Source organism: Clavelina lepadiformis, chromosome 7 (genome assembly GCF_947623445.1).
Source record: "Clavelina lepadiformis chromosome 7, kaClaLepa1.1, whole genome shotgun sequence".
NCBI classification, from domain to species: domain Eukaryota; kingdom Metazoa; phylum Chordata; class Ascidiacea; order Aplousobranchia; family Clavelinidae; genus Clavelina; species Clavelina lepadiformis.
Genome location: NC_135246.1, coordinates 11,353,063 through 11,369,222, shown reverse-complemented (window position 1 = coordinate 11,369,222; position 16,160 = coordinate 11,353,063). Strand labels below are relative to the sequence as shown.

Here is a 16,160-nt window from a genome sequence, read left to right as displayed (position 1 = left end):
GGTTTGTCACACAACACGAAATTACATACGATTTTTCGAAACGAGACGATCGACGGCAATTATCCTAATCAAGCAGCTTCTGAAAGGTCAGCGTTATAATCGCATCAAACTTAATATAGCTGGCTTGTCACCAAAATACAATCGATTTTCCAAGCTTAGCGGATTACGGCTCGGGTGGAGTTAAATGCGGTGTTTCATAAAGTCAAGAAATTTTTCAACTCTGGTCGCAGATCAGGCGCAGGTATGGGGCATACTTTTAAGATTATAGGATTACAGGTATCTTGATTTATTTGTTTTTATCGGTCGCGTTAACAGACATACCAGGCTTTAAGAAACCATCTCCAACCCTCAGCATCCCATCATTTGGACGACACAATCCTACGATTATGTGCTTTGCGCTGGCCAGACCAAAGCGAACTCCCTGGTAAGTACTGGCACGCTTGTGGTTGGGATAATCTACGTAATTGCGTCAAATTAGCCCAAATAAACGGTGGCAGCTGATATAGCGAATATTGGAAAATAACAAGACAAATTGCGAACGATTTTCGGCCACACCCCTGATCTAGTTAGCGAAAGACGATTGATTTGGTGATATAGGTTTCCTCCGTCAACTAATTAACATATGTTGCCTTTCAATCTCTAATCTTTAAACGGTTATTCATGATTTAGATAAATTCCATGACCGCTATGGAATTTGCAAGAATTTAAAAGTGTCGGTATGGTTTCTTTTATGCCAAGCTTATGGTAAACGTTCTGTTACCGAGCAGCAGTTTAACAAAAATATCCGTAAAAAAATTTCGCTATGTACTTACTAGGTAAAATACAGCTCAACCCTATACCAAAGTTAGATTTCCGAAGTGCATGTGCTTAATATTGAAGCTTTAGTAAACGTCATGTAAGTAGTCTAGACGACTTGTTATAAGTATTATTCCAGGTAAAAGTTAAACAATCTGGAGCTATGCGCTTCTTGTCGCTTCACGCTGAAATAGATTAGGAGCATCAAACAAAAGTGATTCGAAGTGAGAGGCTACAGTTTATATGCCGTGTTAGTTGATATAATGCGGGGATTATCTGGAAAGCTCAAGAGTGAAGTATATTGTGTCCACTTTAACCACTTGTTAAGCGGTTTTAAACTCGACAAATAAAAACCAGCACTCACCCACTGTCTCTGTTGCTCGGCTTCTCTGGTTTATCATTGTTCGAGTTATCTCTGTTTGAAAATAAATGAGCTTTAACGAACACAATATCGATCCGGCTCTTGCCATCAATAGCACTTTGTTAAGAAAATACTGAAGCGGTGTAAACAGATTTGTGCTTGTTGCGGTCTTATTCATCTAACACCCTTGAAAGCGTTTACATCAAACGTATTGTTATTGTATATGTCACATGCAGTTACGTATTATGGTGTTAAGATTCTAAACAGTTACTCGCATTACGTAATATTTGCCACCCGCCGTGGCATTATGTTTCCATCAGGTGCGATTTCGTCCAACAAAGCTGCTTTCAATTCTTCTATCTCCTTTTTGTGTCTAAAAAAGAAACCACTACGTGTAGACATCTGTTGAAGTGTTTGATGTCATGAATATTGGTAGTGATGTAATACCAGACGATGTAATTTGCGTCATTGTATAGTATAACTATACTAAAGAAAGACTTTCACACTTTATATGCACGAAATCGCGTTTTAATTATTGTTAGTGTTTAAACATGGTGCTGTATTACAAATCGTTCCTTGTAAAACTATTCAGCACATCCTTGTTTATGCAAAGTGACATGTTACATCTTTTAACTCACGTGCGCCGCATGTGGATGAAAATGATAAGAAAGCAGACGATGATGATGATAAGAAGAATCAAGAGAATGACGAATCCAGCACGAAGCATCCTCGGATCACTGGTATTCTCTTTATCGGTTTTCTCCTGGAAAATAAGAAGTTTAAATCCAGCGTTTGATTTTGCTTCTAGTGGAAGGCCATCGATTACTCTTTAGAAATTTAGATAATTTGTTTATCAAATTAAATTATACGGCGTTGTTATTGTAGCCTTAGTGGCCAATCTCATGTGTAGGATTTGTCTCGCCAAATAAAAAAATTTAGAAAATGAAATTTTTTACTCTAAATGAATAATTCTTGAATAAACGTTGAATATGCGATTTTCCATCGCGAAGTCTTCGAATGATTTCGTCCTTGCTAGTTTCTGTATCGAAGACCTGTATGGTGACGTCACTTGTCATGACGTCACGTGGCTTGCTCGAAGTGACGTGACCTTTTATGTCAACAACCGATACTATTGAACCAGTGATATTACCTGTTGTTTGGTAAACAATACACAGAATTAAATTTTAAGACGAAAATAAAATATCTTATGTAGAGTTTACAGTTAGTACCTTTATCTCAAAAACGACATTTCAAGCTTTAAGTTAAGCAACATAAATTAGTTATTAATATTATTCCCCATTTTTCTACTTCTACATCACTTACGCAGCATTTCTCTGAACTTAGATCTTTGCTCACTAACGACATCGGGCGGACTGTAAACAATAAACTGAATTCTCTGGCTGTCTCGATACACTTCAATTTTCAGTGTGGTGGTCGCGTTCAGATTAGCCAGATCTGTTGCAAGGATAGTCAAAAGGTAGTACCTAAAATATAATTAAATATTGAATTGACAAGTGATAAAAACACATTGATTGTACAAGTATGATATACTGTGTATAGATAGCCTACAATATTTCGTAAATGTCTTTACAAAACGTTACGAGAAATAACAGTTTAGATACCAGTAGCCAATCGATTTTTTACGTATATTCAAATAAGGATGTAGAAAATGAGTTTTTTTTTCTTTTATTCTTTATATATTCTTTTTCGAAGAATTCATTCTATTCAAACTCTAAGCACATGTTGGCGTTTAAACGTAGCCTACTGCTCGCTTCAAGGGACAAGCGCAACTGTTTTGAATCCTGCATGAAGAACTCAGTTTGTGCTTCCGTAGATCCACACAAATTTTTAATTATTGCGATCCTAAGCTCTAACCTTTTGTTTATATTTCACACATTCTTGCCAATGTGACAAAAAAATACACAGTATTTTCACGCACTCGCAATGACTTGCTGATGATACAGCAAACATTACACTACATTACATTACTCGATAATGTGAACATTGAACAATGATAACGTCATAACCATGCCAAGGTCATTCGATGACAAATAGCTGCGCAATGCATACCACATACTGTAGTTACAAAGTTTATCGCGTTGGAAACGTGTGCATCATTTTGCTCAATTAGTTTCAGGATGTTTTGGACATGTTTGAACGATAAACAAATCTTTTTATTTATAGGTTGCACTTTACTTGGCCTTCCTATGTGTAGAAAATATTCAACTTGGAAAAATAGTTTAACATTAGACCGTTATCTCGTAGGTCGCTTCATGACTATATTACCCAAACAACATTCGGAATGTTACAGTACAGACCATAAACAAGTGACAACGTGTTACTATTCAATTTCACATTCAAAAGTCGATTAACCAATTACTTTGGGAGTTGGATGCAATCAATTTCTAAATTCCACTTTGGCAAGTAACAACCCTACATTTAAATTATCTAAAATTTAAACAAAATTGGAGACAGTTCTTTTCGGCAAAGCCAATCAAACGTGAAGTCACTAAAGCCGGGAAAGTCCCTTCTGTGGCGCACTACGAACGATTTTGAGCGGCTGAACGCCTGACGAAGGCAACCTGATATTCGATTCTAATGAAGTAGGTGTACAATTACATACACCGTACAGTTGTAGGACGGTAGGAAAAACAGTGGTAAGCTCAATACTGTATGGACTATGTTAGTGCAATAAATCTATTCCGTGACTGATATTAACTTCTTGCAGATACTGGAAGGGTTTACATTAGCGATTAGTAGTGCAGGTGATTCCTGATTAAAAAGAATGATTGTACCTGCGGTAGAGGCTTGATTACAGTAGTAGCATACAGCATAGTTATTTTTTGCGTCACCAAAGCACGTTATAATTACAAGGCTGTAAAACATTGCAGCTTCAAACAACAAGGGCACGCTTTACATGCAAAAAAATCTTTAAAAATGTAATGTAAGCAATGCTAAAAGGTGGCGCAAGATTAACGTGTTAAAGAAAGTATTACAAAGCTACAAAGTCTACCATACTGTAAAAGGAACCGATGCGGGCGCATATTTGCTTGACTACTGGTGCATAGCATGCCTCACTAGAGTTTCTATGCTAGAAATAGGTGTAATTTAGGTCTCGGCAACTTATGCAGAAACTGCTAAACGTCTAGCTCTGTAGTGGTGGAAAGCAAATGCTGTTTTGCCCAATAATGTTACAGTTTAACCATACTCATTATGTAACAGGAAGCTGGTAGTTAGAGTGATAATTAGGTCTTGTCCTGTAGCCTGGTTTGCCTGCAAGGGCCTACACATAACTCCAGTGTAATGGTCTTGTTTTTGTAACTCAATGTAACCTGCAGCGACATATAACTTACCCACCATGTTCAATTCGAGACGTAAACAATTGTATTGCATCATAATCTTATTGTTGCGTAATATTGGTTAACTGGAAACAATTAGTTTTTAGTACTGTTTTTCTATTGTTGCCTTGAACACGGGCTTTTTGAGAGTTGCATGGTGTACGTTAGAGTTCAGATGGTTAGCAAGAAATTACGATCATTACGTTTTTTTTGTGAGTTGTATCCTTTGTTTGATGGAACTTCGGAAATATTTACTTTTCAAGACCTCTGTTAAAATTAGTTGAAAACATTAGGTAACTCTCCAACGTTTAGGTCGCGCAATTTACGGTAGCTACAATAGCAAGTAAGCCAAACGAAGCTGTGTACCTCGAAATACTAAATATTTAATGACACCGGTTTTTGAAGTGCTTCTTCAGAGTACATTGAGCTTGGCATTGGAAAAGGGAATCGGAATTTCAGTACAATAGATTGGACAGGGGTAGGTGAACAAAGAAATAGGTCTTTGTTGAATCGAGGGAACTCTGCGGAGTCATGCCAGGAAGGCTTATACAAACGCTGTAAAACCGGTTACCAAAAGCAACAGCTGTTCATTGAATACACAAATGAGGGGAAACTAAAGAACGCAAAACCAGCCTAAAACGTTTGCCAAATTGCTGTTTGTTAATGGGCATAAAATTTTATTAATTTGTCTAGGTGGCCTGTGTTTGCATTAAATTAGGCTAATTGCCTTAAGCTAAATAAATCCCATGCTTGATAACTTGGATAAAGAGATGGAGAAGATGGAAAGAACAAAGAAAGCAGCATCTGCTGTTCAAAGGAAAGAAGAGGATTTTGGACTGAATCTAGTCAGGGGTTTTGTCATTTGTTGTTTATACTTCACTTATCAAAACTCGGATCACATTCAACATACGATTGATGTCATGTGGAATTGGTTGCGTCACCAATGGTGGTACGAAACGGTCTATAATGAAACTTTTCTTGTGCAAATTTACTCAGGCCCGGCTTACATGCCTTACCGGCTTTTGCACTCATTGAATATAGGGAAAAAATATAGGTGAGTGTGGAAATATTTTCGATAACGATTAAAAAGGTTTTGTTGTATTTTGGTTGAATTGCGCACTTTTCTATGTCATGAAGTCAGCTGTTTAAGCTTTTGCTATATCCACAGAATCAACGGCGTCGGCGGAAATTACGAATTACCGACGTTTCGGGAGATTTTGACCGACATGTTTGATTACACCTGGCCGCTTGTTATTTTAGACACATTCCATGTTAAGCATTACGCAGGAGTTCCAGATGGGGTAATAGCTGAAAAACGCACTTACTGGATTCAGGTAGATTTTTTTTCACTTTTTTCTGACTTTGTTTAGAATCGTTAAATGGTCATTTTTTTCACCGAATTTTGTTTTCACGAATTGCAGACAAGCAGGGCGCTACCGGAGTCGCCTCCAATGCTACGGGACATGGTGCTGCACCTGATCGTTGCCTTGGTGCTGTACGATGCATGCTTCTTCTTACAACATTATCTTTTCCATAAAAATGCGACGCTTTATAGGTGAGTTTTTGTGGGTTTTCCCAATACAAATGTGCGTGTTCGAAGTTTTAAGACGAATGGAATTGTCGTCGACGCCATTCATAGCTTTTGTATTAGCTTTACAACGTTTAGCATTATAAACTACGAAACTATGAAGAAGGCATAATAATTTTAAATCTATGACTTTATGTTGGAATTAACTTAAAAGGGAAATGAAGATGCCTCTATTTTGTGCTTGTTCAAGAAGTGCGGTCTATAAATGTACGTTTTGTGCTTTTTGTCTTTTTGCGATTACGACACAGACCGTACAGTACATGCATAAAAGGACCTTAAGGCACGGAGTGACGTAGCGCACTGCATCCTTTCTTGCTAGAGCGCTATAGACCACAGTGCATTAGCACAGATTAGATAGAGAAACCAAGGCAAACATACTTATACGTAACACCAAAACTCTTATTCAGATTATTCCACAAAAAGCATCACAGTCATGAATCAGTGAACGTTCGAGTAACCAACAGGCTCCATGTTGTTGAAAGAATCGCGCTGGTTCTTTCTGCCAACTTCGGTCTCAAGGTGAGAAATTAAAACCATGCCTTTCTATCAGTGCACATAACTTCAGGGTCTAGGTATAGCAGTATTGGTAATGCACTAACGCCCTATACATTACGGATGACAACTTCGAAGCTTATCAGAGCCTTTTAAAGCAAAATGAAATTTCAAGTGCGAATCGGCAAAATGTTAAATGGAGGCAAGGTCACGATATCTCACTGGTCCAATAGCTTAAAAGTGGCACGAGCGTCAATTCCATTATGTCTTTCACTTCATTGTTTTCTTTACAAAGCTTGTTGGGGCCCATCCATTAACGCGGACCATCTTCATATTTGTATTCGTAAGCATATTGACAGAGAACCACAGCGGCTACGACCTCCCTTATAGTTATGACAAGATTCTCCCGAAAGGTTTAATCGGTGGCTCGCGAAAACATTTCAAGCACCACGAATACGGGACAAGGTAACTGTATAGCCGCCTGTATTTGTGAAGGATTTTTTTCTGCATAAAATAATCTATGCCCTTCAAATTTCTACTCAGTATTTCTTTGGAAAAGGTCAGGAAAATTCTCCTTTAGAGTGTATAACGTACAGCATATTATATTTTGTAAAAGTAGAATCCGCTTAATAAATCCACCTCCGTCCTTAGCGATTTTGGATTTAATAAGCGGTGGATTTACTATCCGTCACAATAGAAATGAGTACAAATGAGTTATACCTGGTATGCCTTGTCTCGACATTTTCATTGCGCAATGTAACTACATTACTTCGTCGCAATGTATTAAATGGTGGAGTGTTGCATAAAATGGCGCGTTTCGAAAACGTTCATGCTGCAGTGCAGTCATATTAGACAATACTGCATTGTTACGCAACACTAGTGTAACCCGCTAATAACCCGCTCTTACACAACATGAGACTGATAAGTGATAACTAGGGCAACCAAAAGTCAATATGGTCAATTTTTTTTTACCTGCTCAGAATGCTATGAAACAAGCACAAAACAAGTTTCAGCTTTGTACGACGTGTGGTATAGAAGTTATTAGGTCAGATAAAGTCAAAATGTTACGTTAGGTCAAAATACGGTCAAATTGTTTCGTTAGGTCTTTTTTTTAGGTCAAAATCTATTAAACTTGTAATTTTGTAACCATTTTGTAATATTATTCTTCCGTTTTTCTCTTTTCTTGTACCGCAAACAATTCCAGTGCCGCAAATTTTACTTAGAACCAAAGCCAAAAAGAGAGGGAAGGCTTTTCAGCGCGTTTGGTGACGTCACGATGTGACGGCATTGCGTTTGAAACTGCAAGTTGTCAATCTTAATGCGCAAAAACGAAAAAAAAAGTCAACACTAGAAAAGCATTTTGTCATTTTTAAATGCAGCTTTAGATTAGAAAGTTGCTGTAGACAGTGTAGAGACTATCAGTATAGCGTTTTTCAAAATGAGGTCAAAATTTAAACGTTTTAGGGCAAAATAAGGTCAAAATGTAAACTTTTTAGGTCAAAATAAGGTCAAAATGCAACCTTTTTAGGTCAAAATGAGGTCAAAATTTGCAAATTTTAAGGTCAAAATTTAAAATTTTTAGGTCAAAAAACTGGTTGCCCTAGTGATAACACAACAAACTGTAATCCCAGTTTGAAAACATTCGATTTATTGAGATTGACGTACATTAGATTTTGAATCGATTGAGATTAAGTTAGATTTTTTTCACAAAAGCCATTATAAAACGGATTTATAAAGCGAATTTTAGATTTATTAACCGGCTATTTTTCAGTGTAAGAATTCCGTCCCAAAGCTAATTGGATTTAATACGCGGATGGATTTATTAAGCGGATTCTGCTGTTATAGATATTTTTGTAAAATTAATATTTTCAGGAATTACCAACCGATTTTCACCTATTTGGATGGTTTGCTGAAATTGTCGAAGCAAAACAGATGGAGGAAAACTGAACTTTAAAGAAAACTGATAACCGCAGTTATTTTTCTTAAGCACAATAAAATCATTACGTACCCGTCCTGGTCACTGATGCGTGACTTAGTTGATACTGTGCCGTCACGTGACTTGATGACGAAAGTTCCGTCTGCATTGGAGCTCGTTTCATCAGATTTGATAAGTTTGGATTTTGTAATGGAATATTTTAAAGCGTCATTTACGTCATTATCAGTTGCATTCATCTGCAAAACAATTTGATACTATCTGTTTGTGATTATGGATAAAACTCTTCAAGCTCACTGCCATTTTTTGACATTTTCTTCATTGATGTTATTTATACCAACGCAACCCTTTGCAACTCATTGTCTTTTGTTTTATGAAAACTATAGTACGGATACAGATATACCTTTTATAGAAAATATTTATTGATGTCAGTTGCGTGGCGTATACTCTTGTACAATTGCTTTGCACTACAGTTATTTTTTATTCGCTATTAGGAAATTAATAACAAAACTTATAAACGAAAATATTGCAGAAACATGCCAAGATTGCTTACTTTTATAACAAAGGTATCCGGTTGCGCATCATTTAAGACGGCTGCAACGTATTCGCTACGATGGAATTTCGGTGCTTCGTCAATGACGTCATCAACACTAATAGTAAGAGAGAGAAGCGTCGGGTCGTTGGCAGGGCTCCAGGTTAGGGACACCGGCTGGTATATCCGGTTTGCTTGTAATCCTGAGGGTTGCAATTGCACAGTGGCGTCCCACCTACCTTCGGTAAAGGGCCGGGTGAAATTCTCGTTGTTGGTTGCCCCGATGATCAGGTTATATCTGGCGAGATACGATATTGCATTGAAGGTAGAAAAGAAAAACATTAGGCATTAGAGGTTTTAAAAACTGATGCATTTATTTTACTTGTAAAACAGTTCTACATTCGGAAACATATTAGCATAAGTGAACGGAGTGTTTTAATCTATACGTTTTAGCCGGTAGTCATTAAAATAAACAAAACATATAATTTTAAAGCGGTAACGATTAATAAACCTGTCCGTTGATTCTCGATCGAGTGGCAGATTAAGAAGAATATGACGTCCTTCCAGTCTGAATATCTCTTTACCCCGCCCACTTTTGTCCTGTTCAAGTATGTGGTAGTGAACCCTCGGGTTTTCGTCGGGGTCGGTGGCCCTTTTCAGGTTCCCTATAACCTTTCCAACGAGGGCGTCCTCGGCTACACTCAGGGTTTGAGTAGCCCCTAACAATCAAATGGTATTAAAACATTCTTTTCCTGTTTCGTACGAAATGGAGCAGAAATGCTTGCAGAATAACTTTGGTTAAAGTTTTCACGAAATTTCGGGTACCATGTGGTCCGGAGCGGGCGAACGTGGGTCGATTGTCGTTGACGTCGATCAACTGAATGGTGAGTGTTTTCCGTTGATACGAATATCGCGGTGGGTTGCCGAGGTCGTGCGCTTCGATCGCCAAAGCATATGAACTTCTTTTTTCGCGGTCTAGCCTGCAATCGAGATTCCACAAAAATGCATAAATTCATGGGAAACCTACAGTAGCCTACCATCAGAAAGCTGGTAAAATTAATGAGTTTGAATACGGATCAACAAAAGAAAATAATTTGAGTAATACCGAATATTGATAAATGAATATATCGCCATTTCAATTTAAAACCAACAAATAAAACACTTCGTTGCGCTCACTTTTGTAAGGTGGCGACCCTCCCGGTGCGTTCATCAACGAAAAATTTGTTTTCGAACTGGTTTTCCATCTTATAGCGGACTATGCCGTTTGACCCGATGTCACGGTCTGTAGCGTTGACTTGAGTTACAAACAAACCTGCTGGTTGTTCCTAGATGCAAATGAGAGACAAAAAATGCAGTTTTGTGATTTGATAGCAACGGCGAGCAACAATTACAACTTTGCAGTTAAAGCTAAAAAAATCAAAAAATAATGAAAATGCAAAATAGGCTATAGGCAGGGTTACCATACCGTCCTGATTTCTAAGATTTGTTATAATTTTGAAGGTTTGTGTGTTAAAAAATATTTTTGTCCTTATTTCTAAGAAATGTCCTTATTTTTGTCTTACTTTTAGGGCATAGGTTCGTATTTTGGGCATTTCGACACCATTAGTGTACTAGTTTGTACCTAAGAGATACCAAAATTAAGACCATGTTAATAGTGTCTCGTTTTATTTTTTTTAAGAACACTGAATGCCTTCTGTTGTGCAGTGTTTAAGGTTGTCGTCATTATTTTTGAGTCCAGACTGATGGCAACCCTGGCTATCGGCTATCACTCGCCAATGCAACGTCATATTCGCCAATGCGGTTCACAATGGCCGGGTGATAATAGATAAATAGAACATAAAACTTACTTCCAATATGGGAATAAAGTTAAACTTAGGTGCCGTGAATTCTGGAGCGTGGTTGTTGACGTCAACAATTTCAACCTGCAGTGTGACATTGCTTTCAAGACCGCCACCGTCCGTTGCAAATATTGTGATATTACCCACCACTGGAGTGCGTGGTGAGACGAGGATCTGGCGCGAAATTGTGACGTCACCGCGAACTCGGTCAACCGTAAAACAATCTAGTGGGTAAAATTTATATCGGTAAGTCAGATAACTGAGCATGGACTGTCAATGTTTGCATATGCTTAGCTATGACATTTGCTACTATACTTTGTAAAGTATAAGATAAATAATATAACACAAATAACAGTTTAGCAAAGGATATGTTGCAATCATATAAACACGTATATTGCGTTTATAGTTTGGAATCTATACGTCGCAAGATCGAGCTAATTTGTCTCATAAATCAAATAAAGGTGTAATATTTCAGTAGATGATGTATGGAGCCTAAGTTATCTCAACAGAAAGTAGTGGTGGCCAGTAAAAGGAGGAATACAGTGAGTTTGCATCAGCCATTACGAGAGAAGCGAGAAACAATGCGTATGCTAATGTTGCCATAATTTTCTTCTCTATTGTTGTATACGCTTAGTGAAAATCCCAAGGGCTTAATTTCTTAGCAAAAGGCATTTTTTCCTCTCTGAAATCAAAGGGTTCCAACAGTTCGGTTTCCAAACAGTTGATGATGCGCGCTTAAAATGACGACCAGTTTTAATTTTAAGAGATTCTAACAACCCGAACATCGCTTTTGTGGTTGCTCGTAAAAGTTGTCAGTCGTATAAAGAACAGATTGAGTTCAAATCATTATTTACGTTGCGGCAGGCCAAGTCACAATGACATACTATTACGCAACAATGCGCATCGCAGTTCAACTGCGAAATAAATTAAGGGTGTGTCGACAAAAAACCTCAGTCACGATACAACGCCGATAAATGGGCACAATTTTCGAAAATTGGCCACGCAGTTTAGTACGTTATTTACATGAAACGTAGTTATTGCAGCCTATAGGTTGGGCTCAGTGACGCAAAGGTTAGCGCTTAGTGATATCAGTTCATTCAGTTGAGATTGTTTGCAAAGGCACGAGGGTTAGAGTGGACACAGATGTTTGAACGAAAGGTTCCAGTCAGGATTACGAAGACTGCAATAAAGGGAAGACATTGCTGTGATTATAAGCGGTATTCTGCGAAGCTTTGCAACGATGCCAGAATGCAGCCCTAATTTAGCAATGAATGTGGATTAGTTAAGATTATTTTTGGGATTAGTGTTGCAATTATTTACAGCTTTCGCACAGTATTTCTTATTTTCTTCAATAGAATTGGTCGTCAGCTGTAGAGGTCGGTAAAGTATAAATAATGGGAAACGGTCATTCGAAACGACCTGTTCATGGACATCAAGACTGGTACACTTCTGACGTTAAAAGTATGTTTGTATTTATTTGCATGCTTTGCATTTATCTAAATTGTATCCCCGAATATCTTAAAATGACGTTTATCTTGCATCGGCAGGAAATTCAAGCTCTGTCTCGATGCAATACGCAAAACGTCGGTGAGTTTTAATAACACTCAAGGAAGTGTAAGTTTATTTGACAAAAAGTATAATAGACATGTTTCTAATATGAGATTTTGTTCTAATATGAAGAGTGCAACGTAGAAATAGCAAAAGACGTCATCTGAAACAAGTGAAGCGTGACCGAGAGTCGCAAAGAATAACCAAACACCAGCTGCACAGGTGATGTCATAGGCATGAGTGGAGGTTGTCTGGCCAACGTCACTAATGCCAAAAAAGTCAAGACAGCCACCCGAGTCTCAAACTCATAAGATAACGAAAACCTTTATAGATTTTATGTTTAAAAGGCTCCCCTTGATTCGACAGTTTTTCTTGTATTACTATTACTCTGCTATTATTATATAAAGAAACTGACCGAAGGACCTAATGGGTATTTTAAACAGTTTTGTGATTAAAAGTACTTAATATGCTTTGAAATTGGAATACCGCAAGCTTAAGCTACTTAAAAATGTCAACCATGGCAGTTTAGCGCAATAAAGTTGAAATTATCGGTGAACCGTGATAAGAAATGAAAGCGGTTTATTTTCTTTCATATAATCAAAATAAATAAATCGCCTCATTTTCCACATTCCAAGCTGACTGGTGACTGGCATTCAACTATAGCATTTCTCCATCGCGGAAGTCCAGCTGTGTTTTTTGGTTACTTGTTTATGTAAACAAACCATTGACAAACAAATTATGTTGTTTCAATAAACAAAACAGTTGAACAAAAATCCAGATAAAACTTGTAAGAGCTATTTCTGATAAAATAACCGCATTTAGGCTCTGCTTCGACTTGAAAAGGACGCCGTGGTACCTTGGACGAAGACTTGGGCTTAGCGAAATCGAGGTTCAAAAGATTTTGACCAAATACCAGACAAAAGAAGATATGAAATTTCATATTTTATTAATGTGGCGAAAGAGAAACGGATGGAAGGCCTCTGTACAAAATCTCATCGTTTATCTCGAGGTAGCTGGCTACCAATACGACGAATATAAAGTTATTGTTGAGTCGCAAGACACAGGAGAGGTCAGAGTTTATGAGAAACCGCCCGAAATGAGTCCAACCAAGACCAAGCAAGCGAGAGGACATTATAGGTACGATGATTATGACGTCACGTACGAAGCGGCCGGGAAAATCGTAAAACCTGATGAGGTTTCAAGTACTCTGAAAGTATATCCCATTTCATGCCTTCTTTACGCTTATTCCTACGTACCATGATATCAGTTTTTATGCAACTGTGTGTTGTGCTATTTGTAGAGAGCTCAATTTTCGACCAATGCAGAAGAAGATATTAAATCCTTCGCTAAAAGAAGTTGGAAAAGGCCGAAGAGCAAAAGTACGCGTGACTAATTTTCATTTGCGTTTGCTGTCAATACTGACCCGCTACTCTTTCAAATACTTTCCAGGATTGAACGATAATATAAACAACAATAACAGCAAGAACATCATAGATAAAGCAGATGATTCAGGAATCGTAACGACTCCACCTCTGTCGACGAAAAGCGAAGGTGAAAGCGAGCGAACACGTTTTGTTTAACTTGAAGAAGGTTTATATTTTGAAAGTTGGTGTGATCCACAGACACGGAAGGAGAGTCGAAACGAGATGATGAGGAGAGAAACAGAAATTTTTCTTGTTCCGGACGCTCGGATGCTCCCAGCAACATATATATTCGTCGTTGCAGCGATTCCACAGTCAATTACGCGAAAACAACGTCATCTCGGCCCGACTCGGAAGCAGAACTAAGTGAAATTTTTAACAAAATACACGACAGCAAACCTAAAACGTGCAACGATCCTGCGCGCACACAATTTGTTGACGTCAGACGTGACGTTATTGAGTATAAAGCACGTCACAAAAAGGACGAGACATCAGAATGGGAGAATGATGACTACAGGGATGAAATTCTAAGGATGAGTGGAAGAAATTATCACAAAGTTCATAACGGTACGAATTAAATGACTGGCCTTGTTGTAAAGCTGTGAGGTCATCTTTTAGAGTCTTTATTTTTTATTTTGTTGCAACTACAGATTCAGTTGCTTCAAATTATAATTTCTTTAAATTTGCAAGTCAAGGGCAATCAACAGTAAAATTTCAAGGTAAAGTTTTCTAACAGAAATTAGAAGTTACTTCTTTTAGCAACAGTTAAACCAAACAGACTTACAAATTCTAGGTCAAATCTCCGGACTGGATGTTTTACCGGACAACCGCATTGTGGTATCGGATGGCGATAACAAACAAATTCAAATCTTCGACCAGCTGGGAAATTTCATTCGAATTTTTACCACTGGTAGCGAGCTAAGCCCGAAAGGGATATTTGTGACAAGACAATGCGATATAGTGGTATGCTGTGGAAATGAGGTTCGCGTTTTTACCCCAAGTAAGTTAGATAATTATAGATATTTTAGTGATAATAAAACAACATTTAGAACAGATTATAAATCAAAAAACATCATGTACAAAATTTATTTTAAGTTGTTTCTACAGACGGAAAGTTGAAGTTGGCTTTCGGAAATGGAACGTTTCGAAACAACTGCTGCAGCGTGTGCTGCGACGGAATAGGCAACTATTACGTCACTGATATCGTCGGCCACACGGTATCGGTTTATGACGCAAAAGGAAACATCAGGAAGAGGTTTGGTTATCAGGGAACAAAGATATCCGAACTCAACCAGCCTGTGGCGCTAACCATCAACCAAAGACACGAGGTTGTTGTCAGCGATAGTCAGAATCATACGATTAAGGTATAAAGTTGTTGGTTTTGAAGTAGCATATTGACTCGAAAGATTTAAAAGTGAAGGGTTTGAATGAAAATGTATTAAAGGACAGTAGCTACCTTTTAAATGCATGGGTAAGTTTTTAGGTTTTTATTTACATGCTGGTATACAGGTTTATTCATTAGCCGGTCGACCACTTCATGCTCTTGGTGGAAAAGGTACGGAAGAAGGAAGGTTTTGGAATCCTTTCGGTTTGTGCTTTGATAAACATGGTTACTTGTACGTGGCAGATTGCGGAAATAATAGGTACAGTAACTCAATGTAACTTCGGGCCTTCATGAATAATACTAATAAGTATATAGTTGTGATTGATTGCAACTATATATATTAAATAATTGTAATGTAATGTAATTGTTAGGTTTTTGTAAACTATTTGCGTGGATTTTTTATGTTATTAGTGTTTAATGTTTTTGTTCAGAATTTCAATGTTTGACGAGAAATACAACTTTATACGCCACGTGTTGACCGAACAAGACGGACTGCGCATGCCCAGTATAATCCGAATCAACTCGATCGGACAGCTAATTGTAACCGAATGGAAGAGACAAGATATAAAAGTGTTTAGTCTTGAAACAGCGGTTTGAGACTTGACGAACGGATACTGGATAAAAAGGGGGAAACATTTCACCTACCTATGAAGGAAGTCATCGAATACACGATTCGACCGTTGTCGCCTTCATCCGGGTCTGTAGCCTTCACCATGGCAACCGATGTGCGCGGTGACGTATCTTCGTAAACGGTAATGGGCTGCGGGTGCGGTTGGGTGAATACGGGGATGTTGTCATTGACGTCGGTGACAAATACCGTGACCTGCAAATACAATTGTGGATTTTTTAATATAGTTTGAGTTAAAAGTTGTTGGTATATGCAACAGAATTCAGTATTTCGCGTCGCAGTTTCCTGTACCGGATGATACG

General features: G+C 38.0%; 3 protein-coding genes across 4 annotated transcripts in view; 2 read left to right on the top strand and 1 right to left on the bottom strand.

The window, feature by feature from the left end:
* The window catches only part of LOC143464762 (cadherin-23-like), a 42,485-nt gene that overhangs the window by 2,256 nt on the left and 24,069 nt on the right, over positions 1-16,160 (bottom strand). For both annotated transcript variants that reach the window (XM_076962733.1, XM_076962734.1), the window contains 12 exons: positions 15,876-16,053; positions 10,887-11,101; positions 10,216-10,364; positions 9,865-10,019; positions 9,551-9,758; positions 9,061-9,337; positions 8,583-8,746; positions 2,480-2,640; positions 2,113-2,306; positions 1,795-1,919; positions 1,437-1,529; positions 1,160-1,210 (listed from right to left, as the gene is read on the bottom strand). In XM_076962733.1, coding sequence (XP_076818848.1) covers positions 1,160-1,210; positions 1,437-1,529; positions 1,795-1,919; positions 2,113-2,306; positions 2,480-2,640; positions 8,583-8,746; positions 9,061-9,337; positions 9,551-9,758; positions 9,865-10,019; positions 10,216-10,364; positions 10,887-11,101; positions 15,876-16,053 — 1,970 coding nt within the window. The remainder of the gene's footprint in view (positions 1-1,159; positions 1,211-1,436; positions 1,530-1,794; positions 1,920-2,112; positions 2,307-2,479; positions 2,641-8,582; positions 8,747-9,060; positions 9,338-9,550; positions 9,759-9,864; positions 10,020-10,215; positions 10,365-10,886; positions 11,102-15,875; positions 16,054-16,160) is intronic.
* LOC143464765 (putative methylsterol monooxygenase DDB_G0270946) lies at positions 5,184-8,591 on the top strand. The gene is made up of 6 exons (XM_076962740.1): positions 5,184-5,548; positions 5,663-5,828; positions 5,916-6,049; positions 6,490-6,601; positions 6,870-7,039; positions 8,447-8,591. The coding sequence occupies exons 1-6, from the start codon at positions 5,241-5,243 to the stop codon at positions 8,526-8,528; spliced, it is 972 nt and encodes a 323-aa protein (XP_076818855.1). The 5' UTR covers positions 5,184-5,240; the 3' UTR covers positions 8,529-8,591.
* On the top strand, positions 12,218-15,882 carry LOC143464763 (uncharacterized). The gene is made up of 12 exons (XM_076962735.1): positions 12,218-12,338; positions 12,425-12,464; positions 12,558-12,647; positions 13,248-13,638; positions 13,726-13,804; positions 13,875-13,976; positions 14,048-14,413; positions 14,497-14,565; positions 14,640-14,846; positions 14,954-15,210; positions 15,356-15,489; positions 15,662-15,882. The coding sequence occupies exons 1-12, from the start codon at positions 12,272-12,274 to the stop codon at positions 15,825-15,827; spliced, it is 1,968 nt and encodes a 655-aa protein (XP_076818850.1). The 5' UTR covers positions 12,218-12,271; the 3' UTR covers positions 15,828-15,882.

Bases quoted from the DNA above. Each gene is read 5' to 3' on its own strand.
- LOC143464765 (XM_076962740.1), top strand. From the start codon at position 5,241: ATGCTTGATAACTTGGATAAAGAGATGGAGAAGATGGAAAGAACAAAG. The intron at 5,549-5,662 runs GTGAGTGTGGAA...CTATATCCACAG, and splicing joins AATATAGGGAAAAAATATAG to AATCAACGGCGTCGGCGGAA. The intron at 7,040-8,446 runs GTAACTGTATAG...TAATATTTTCAG, and splicing joins CACCACGAATACGGGACAAG to GAATTACCAACCGATTTTCA.
- LOC143464763 (XM_076962735.1), top strand. From the start codon at position 12,272: ATGGGAAACGGTCATTCGAAACGACCTGTTCATGGACATCAAGACTGG. The intron at 13,977-14,047 runs GTGAAAGCGAGC...TGTGATCCACAG, and splicing joins TCTGTCGACGAAAAGCGAAG to ACACGGAAGGAGAGTCGAAA. The intron at 14,414-14,496 runs GTACGAATTAAA...TTGCAACTACAG, and splicing joins TTATCACAAAGTTCATAACG to ATTCAGTTGCTTCAAATTAT.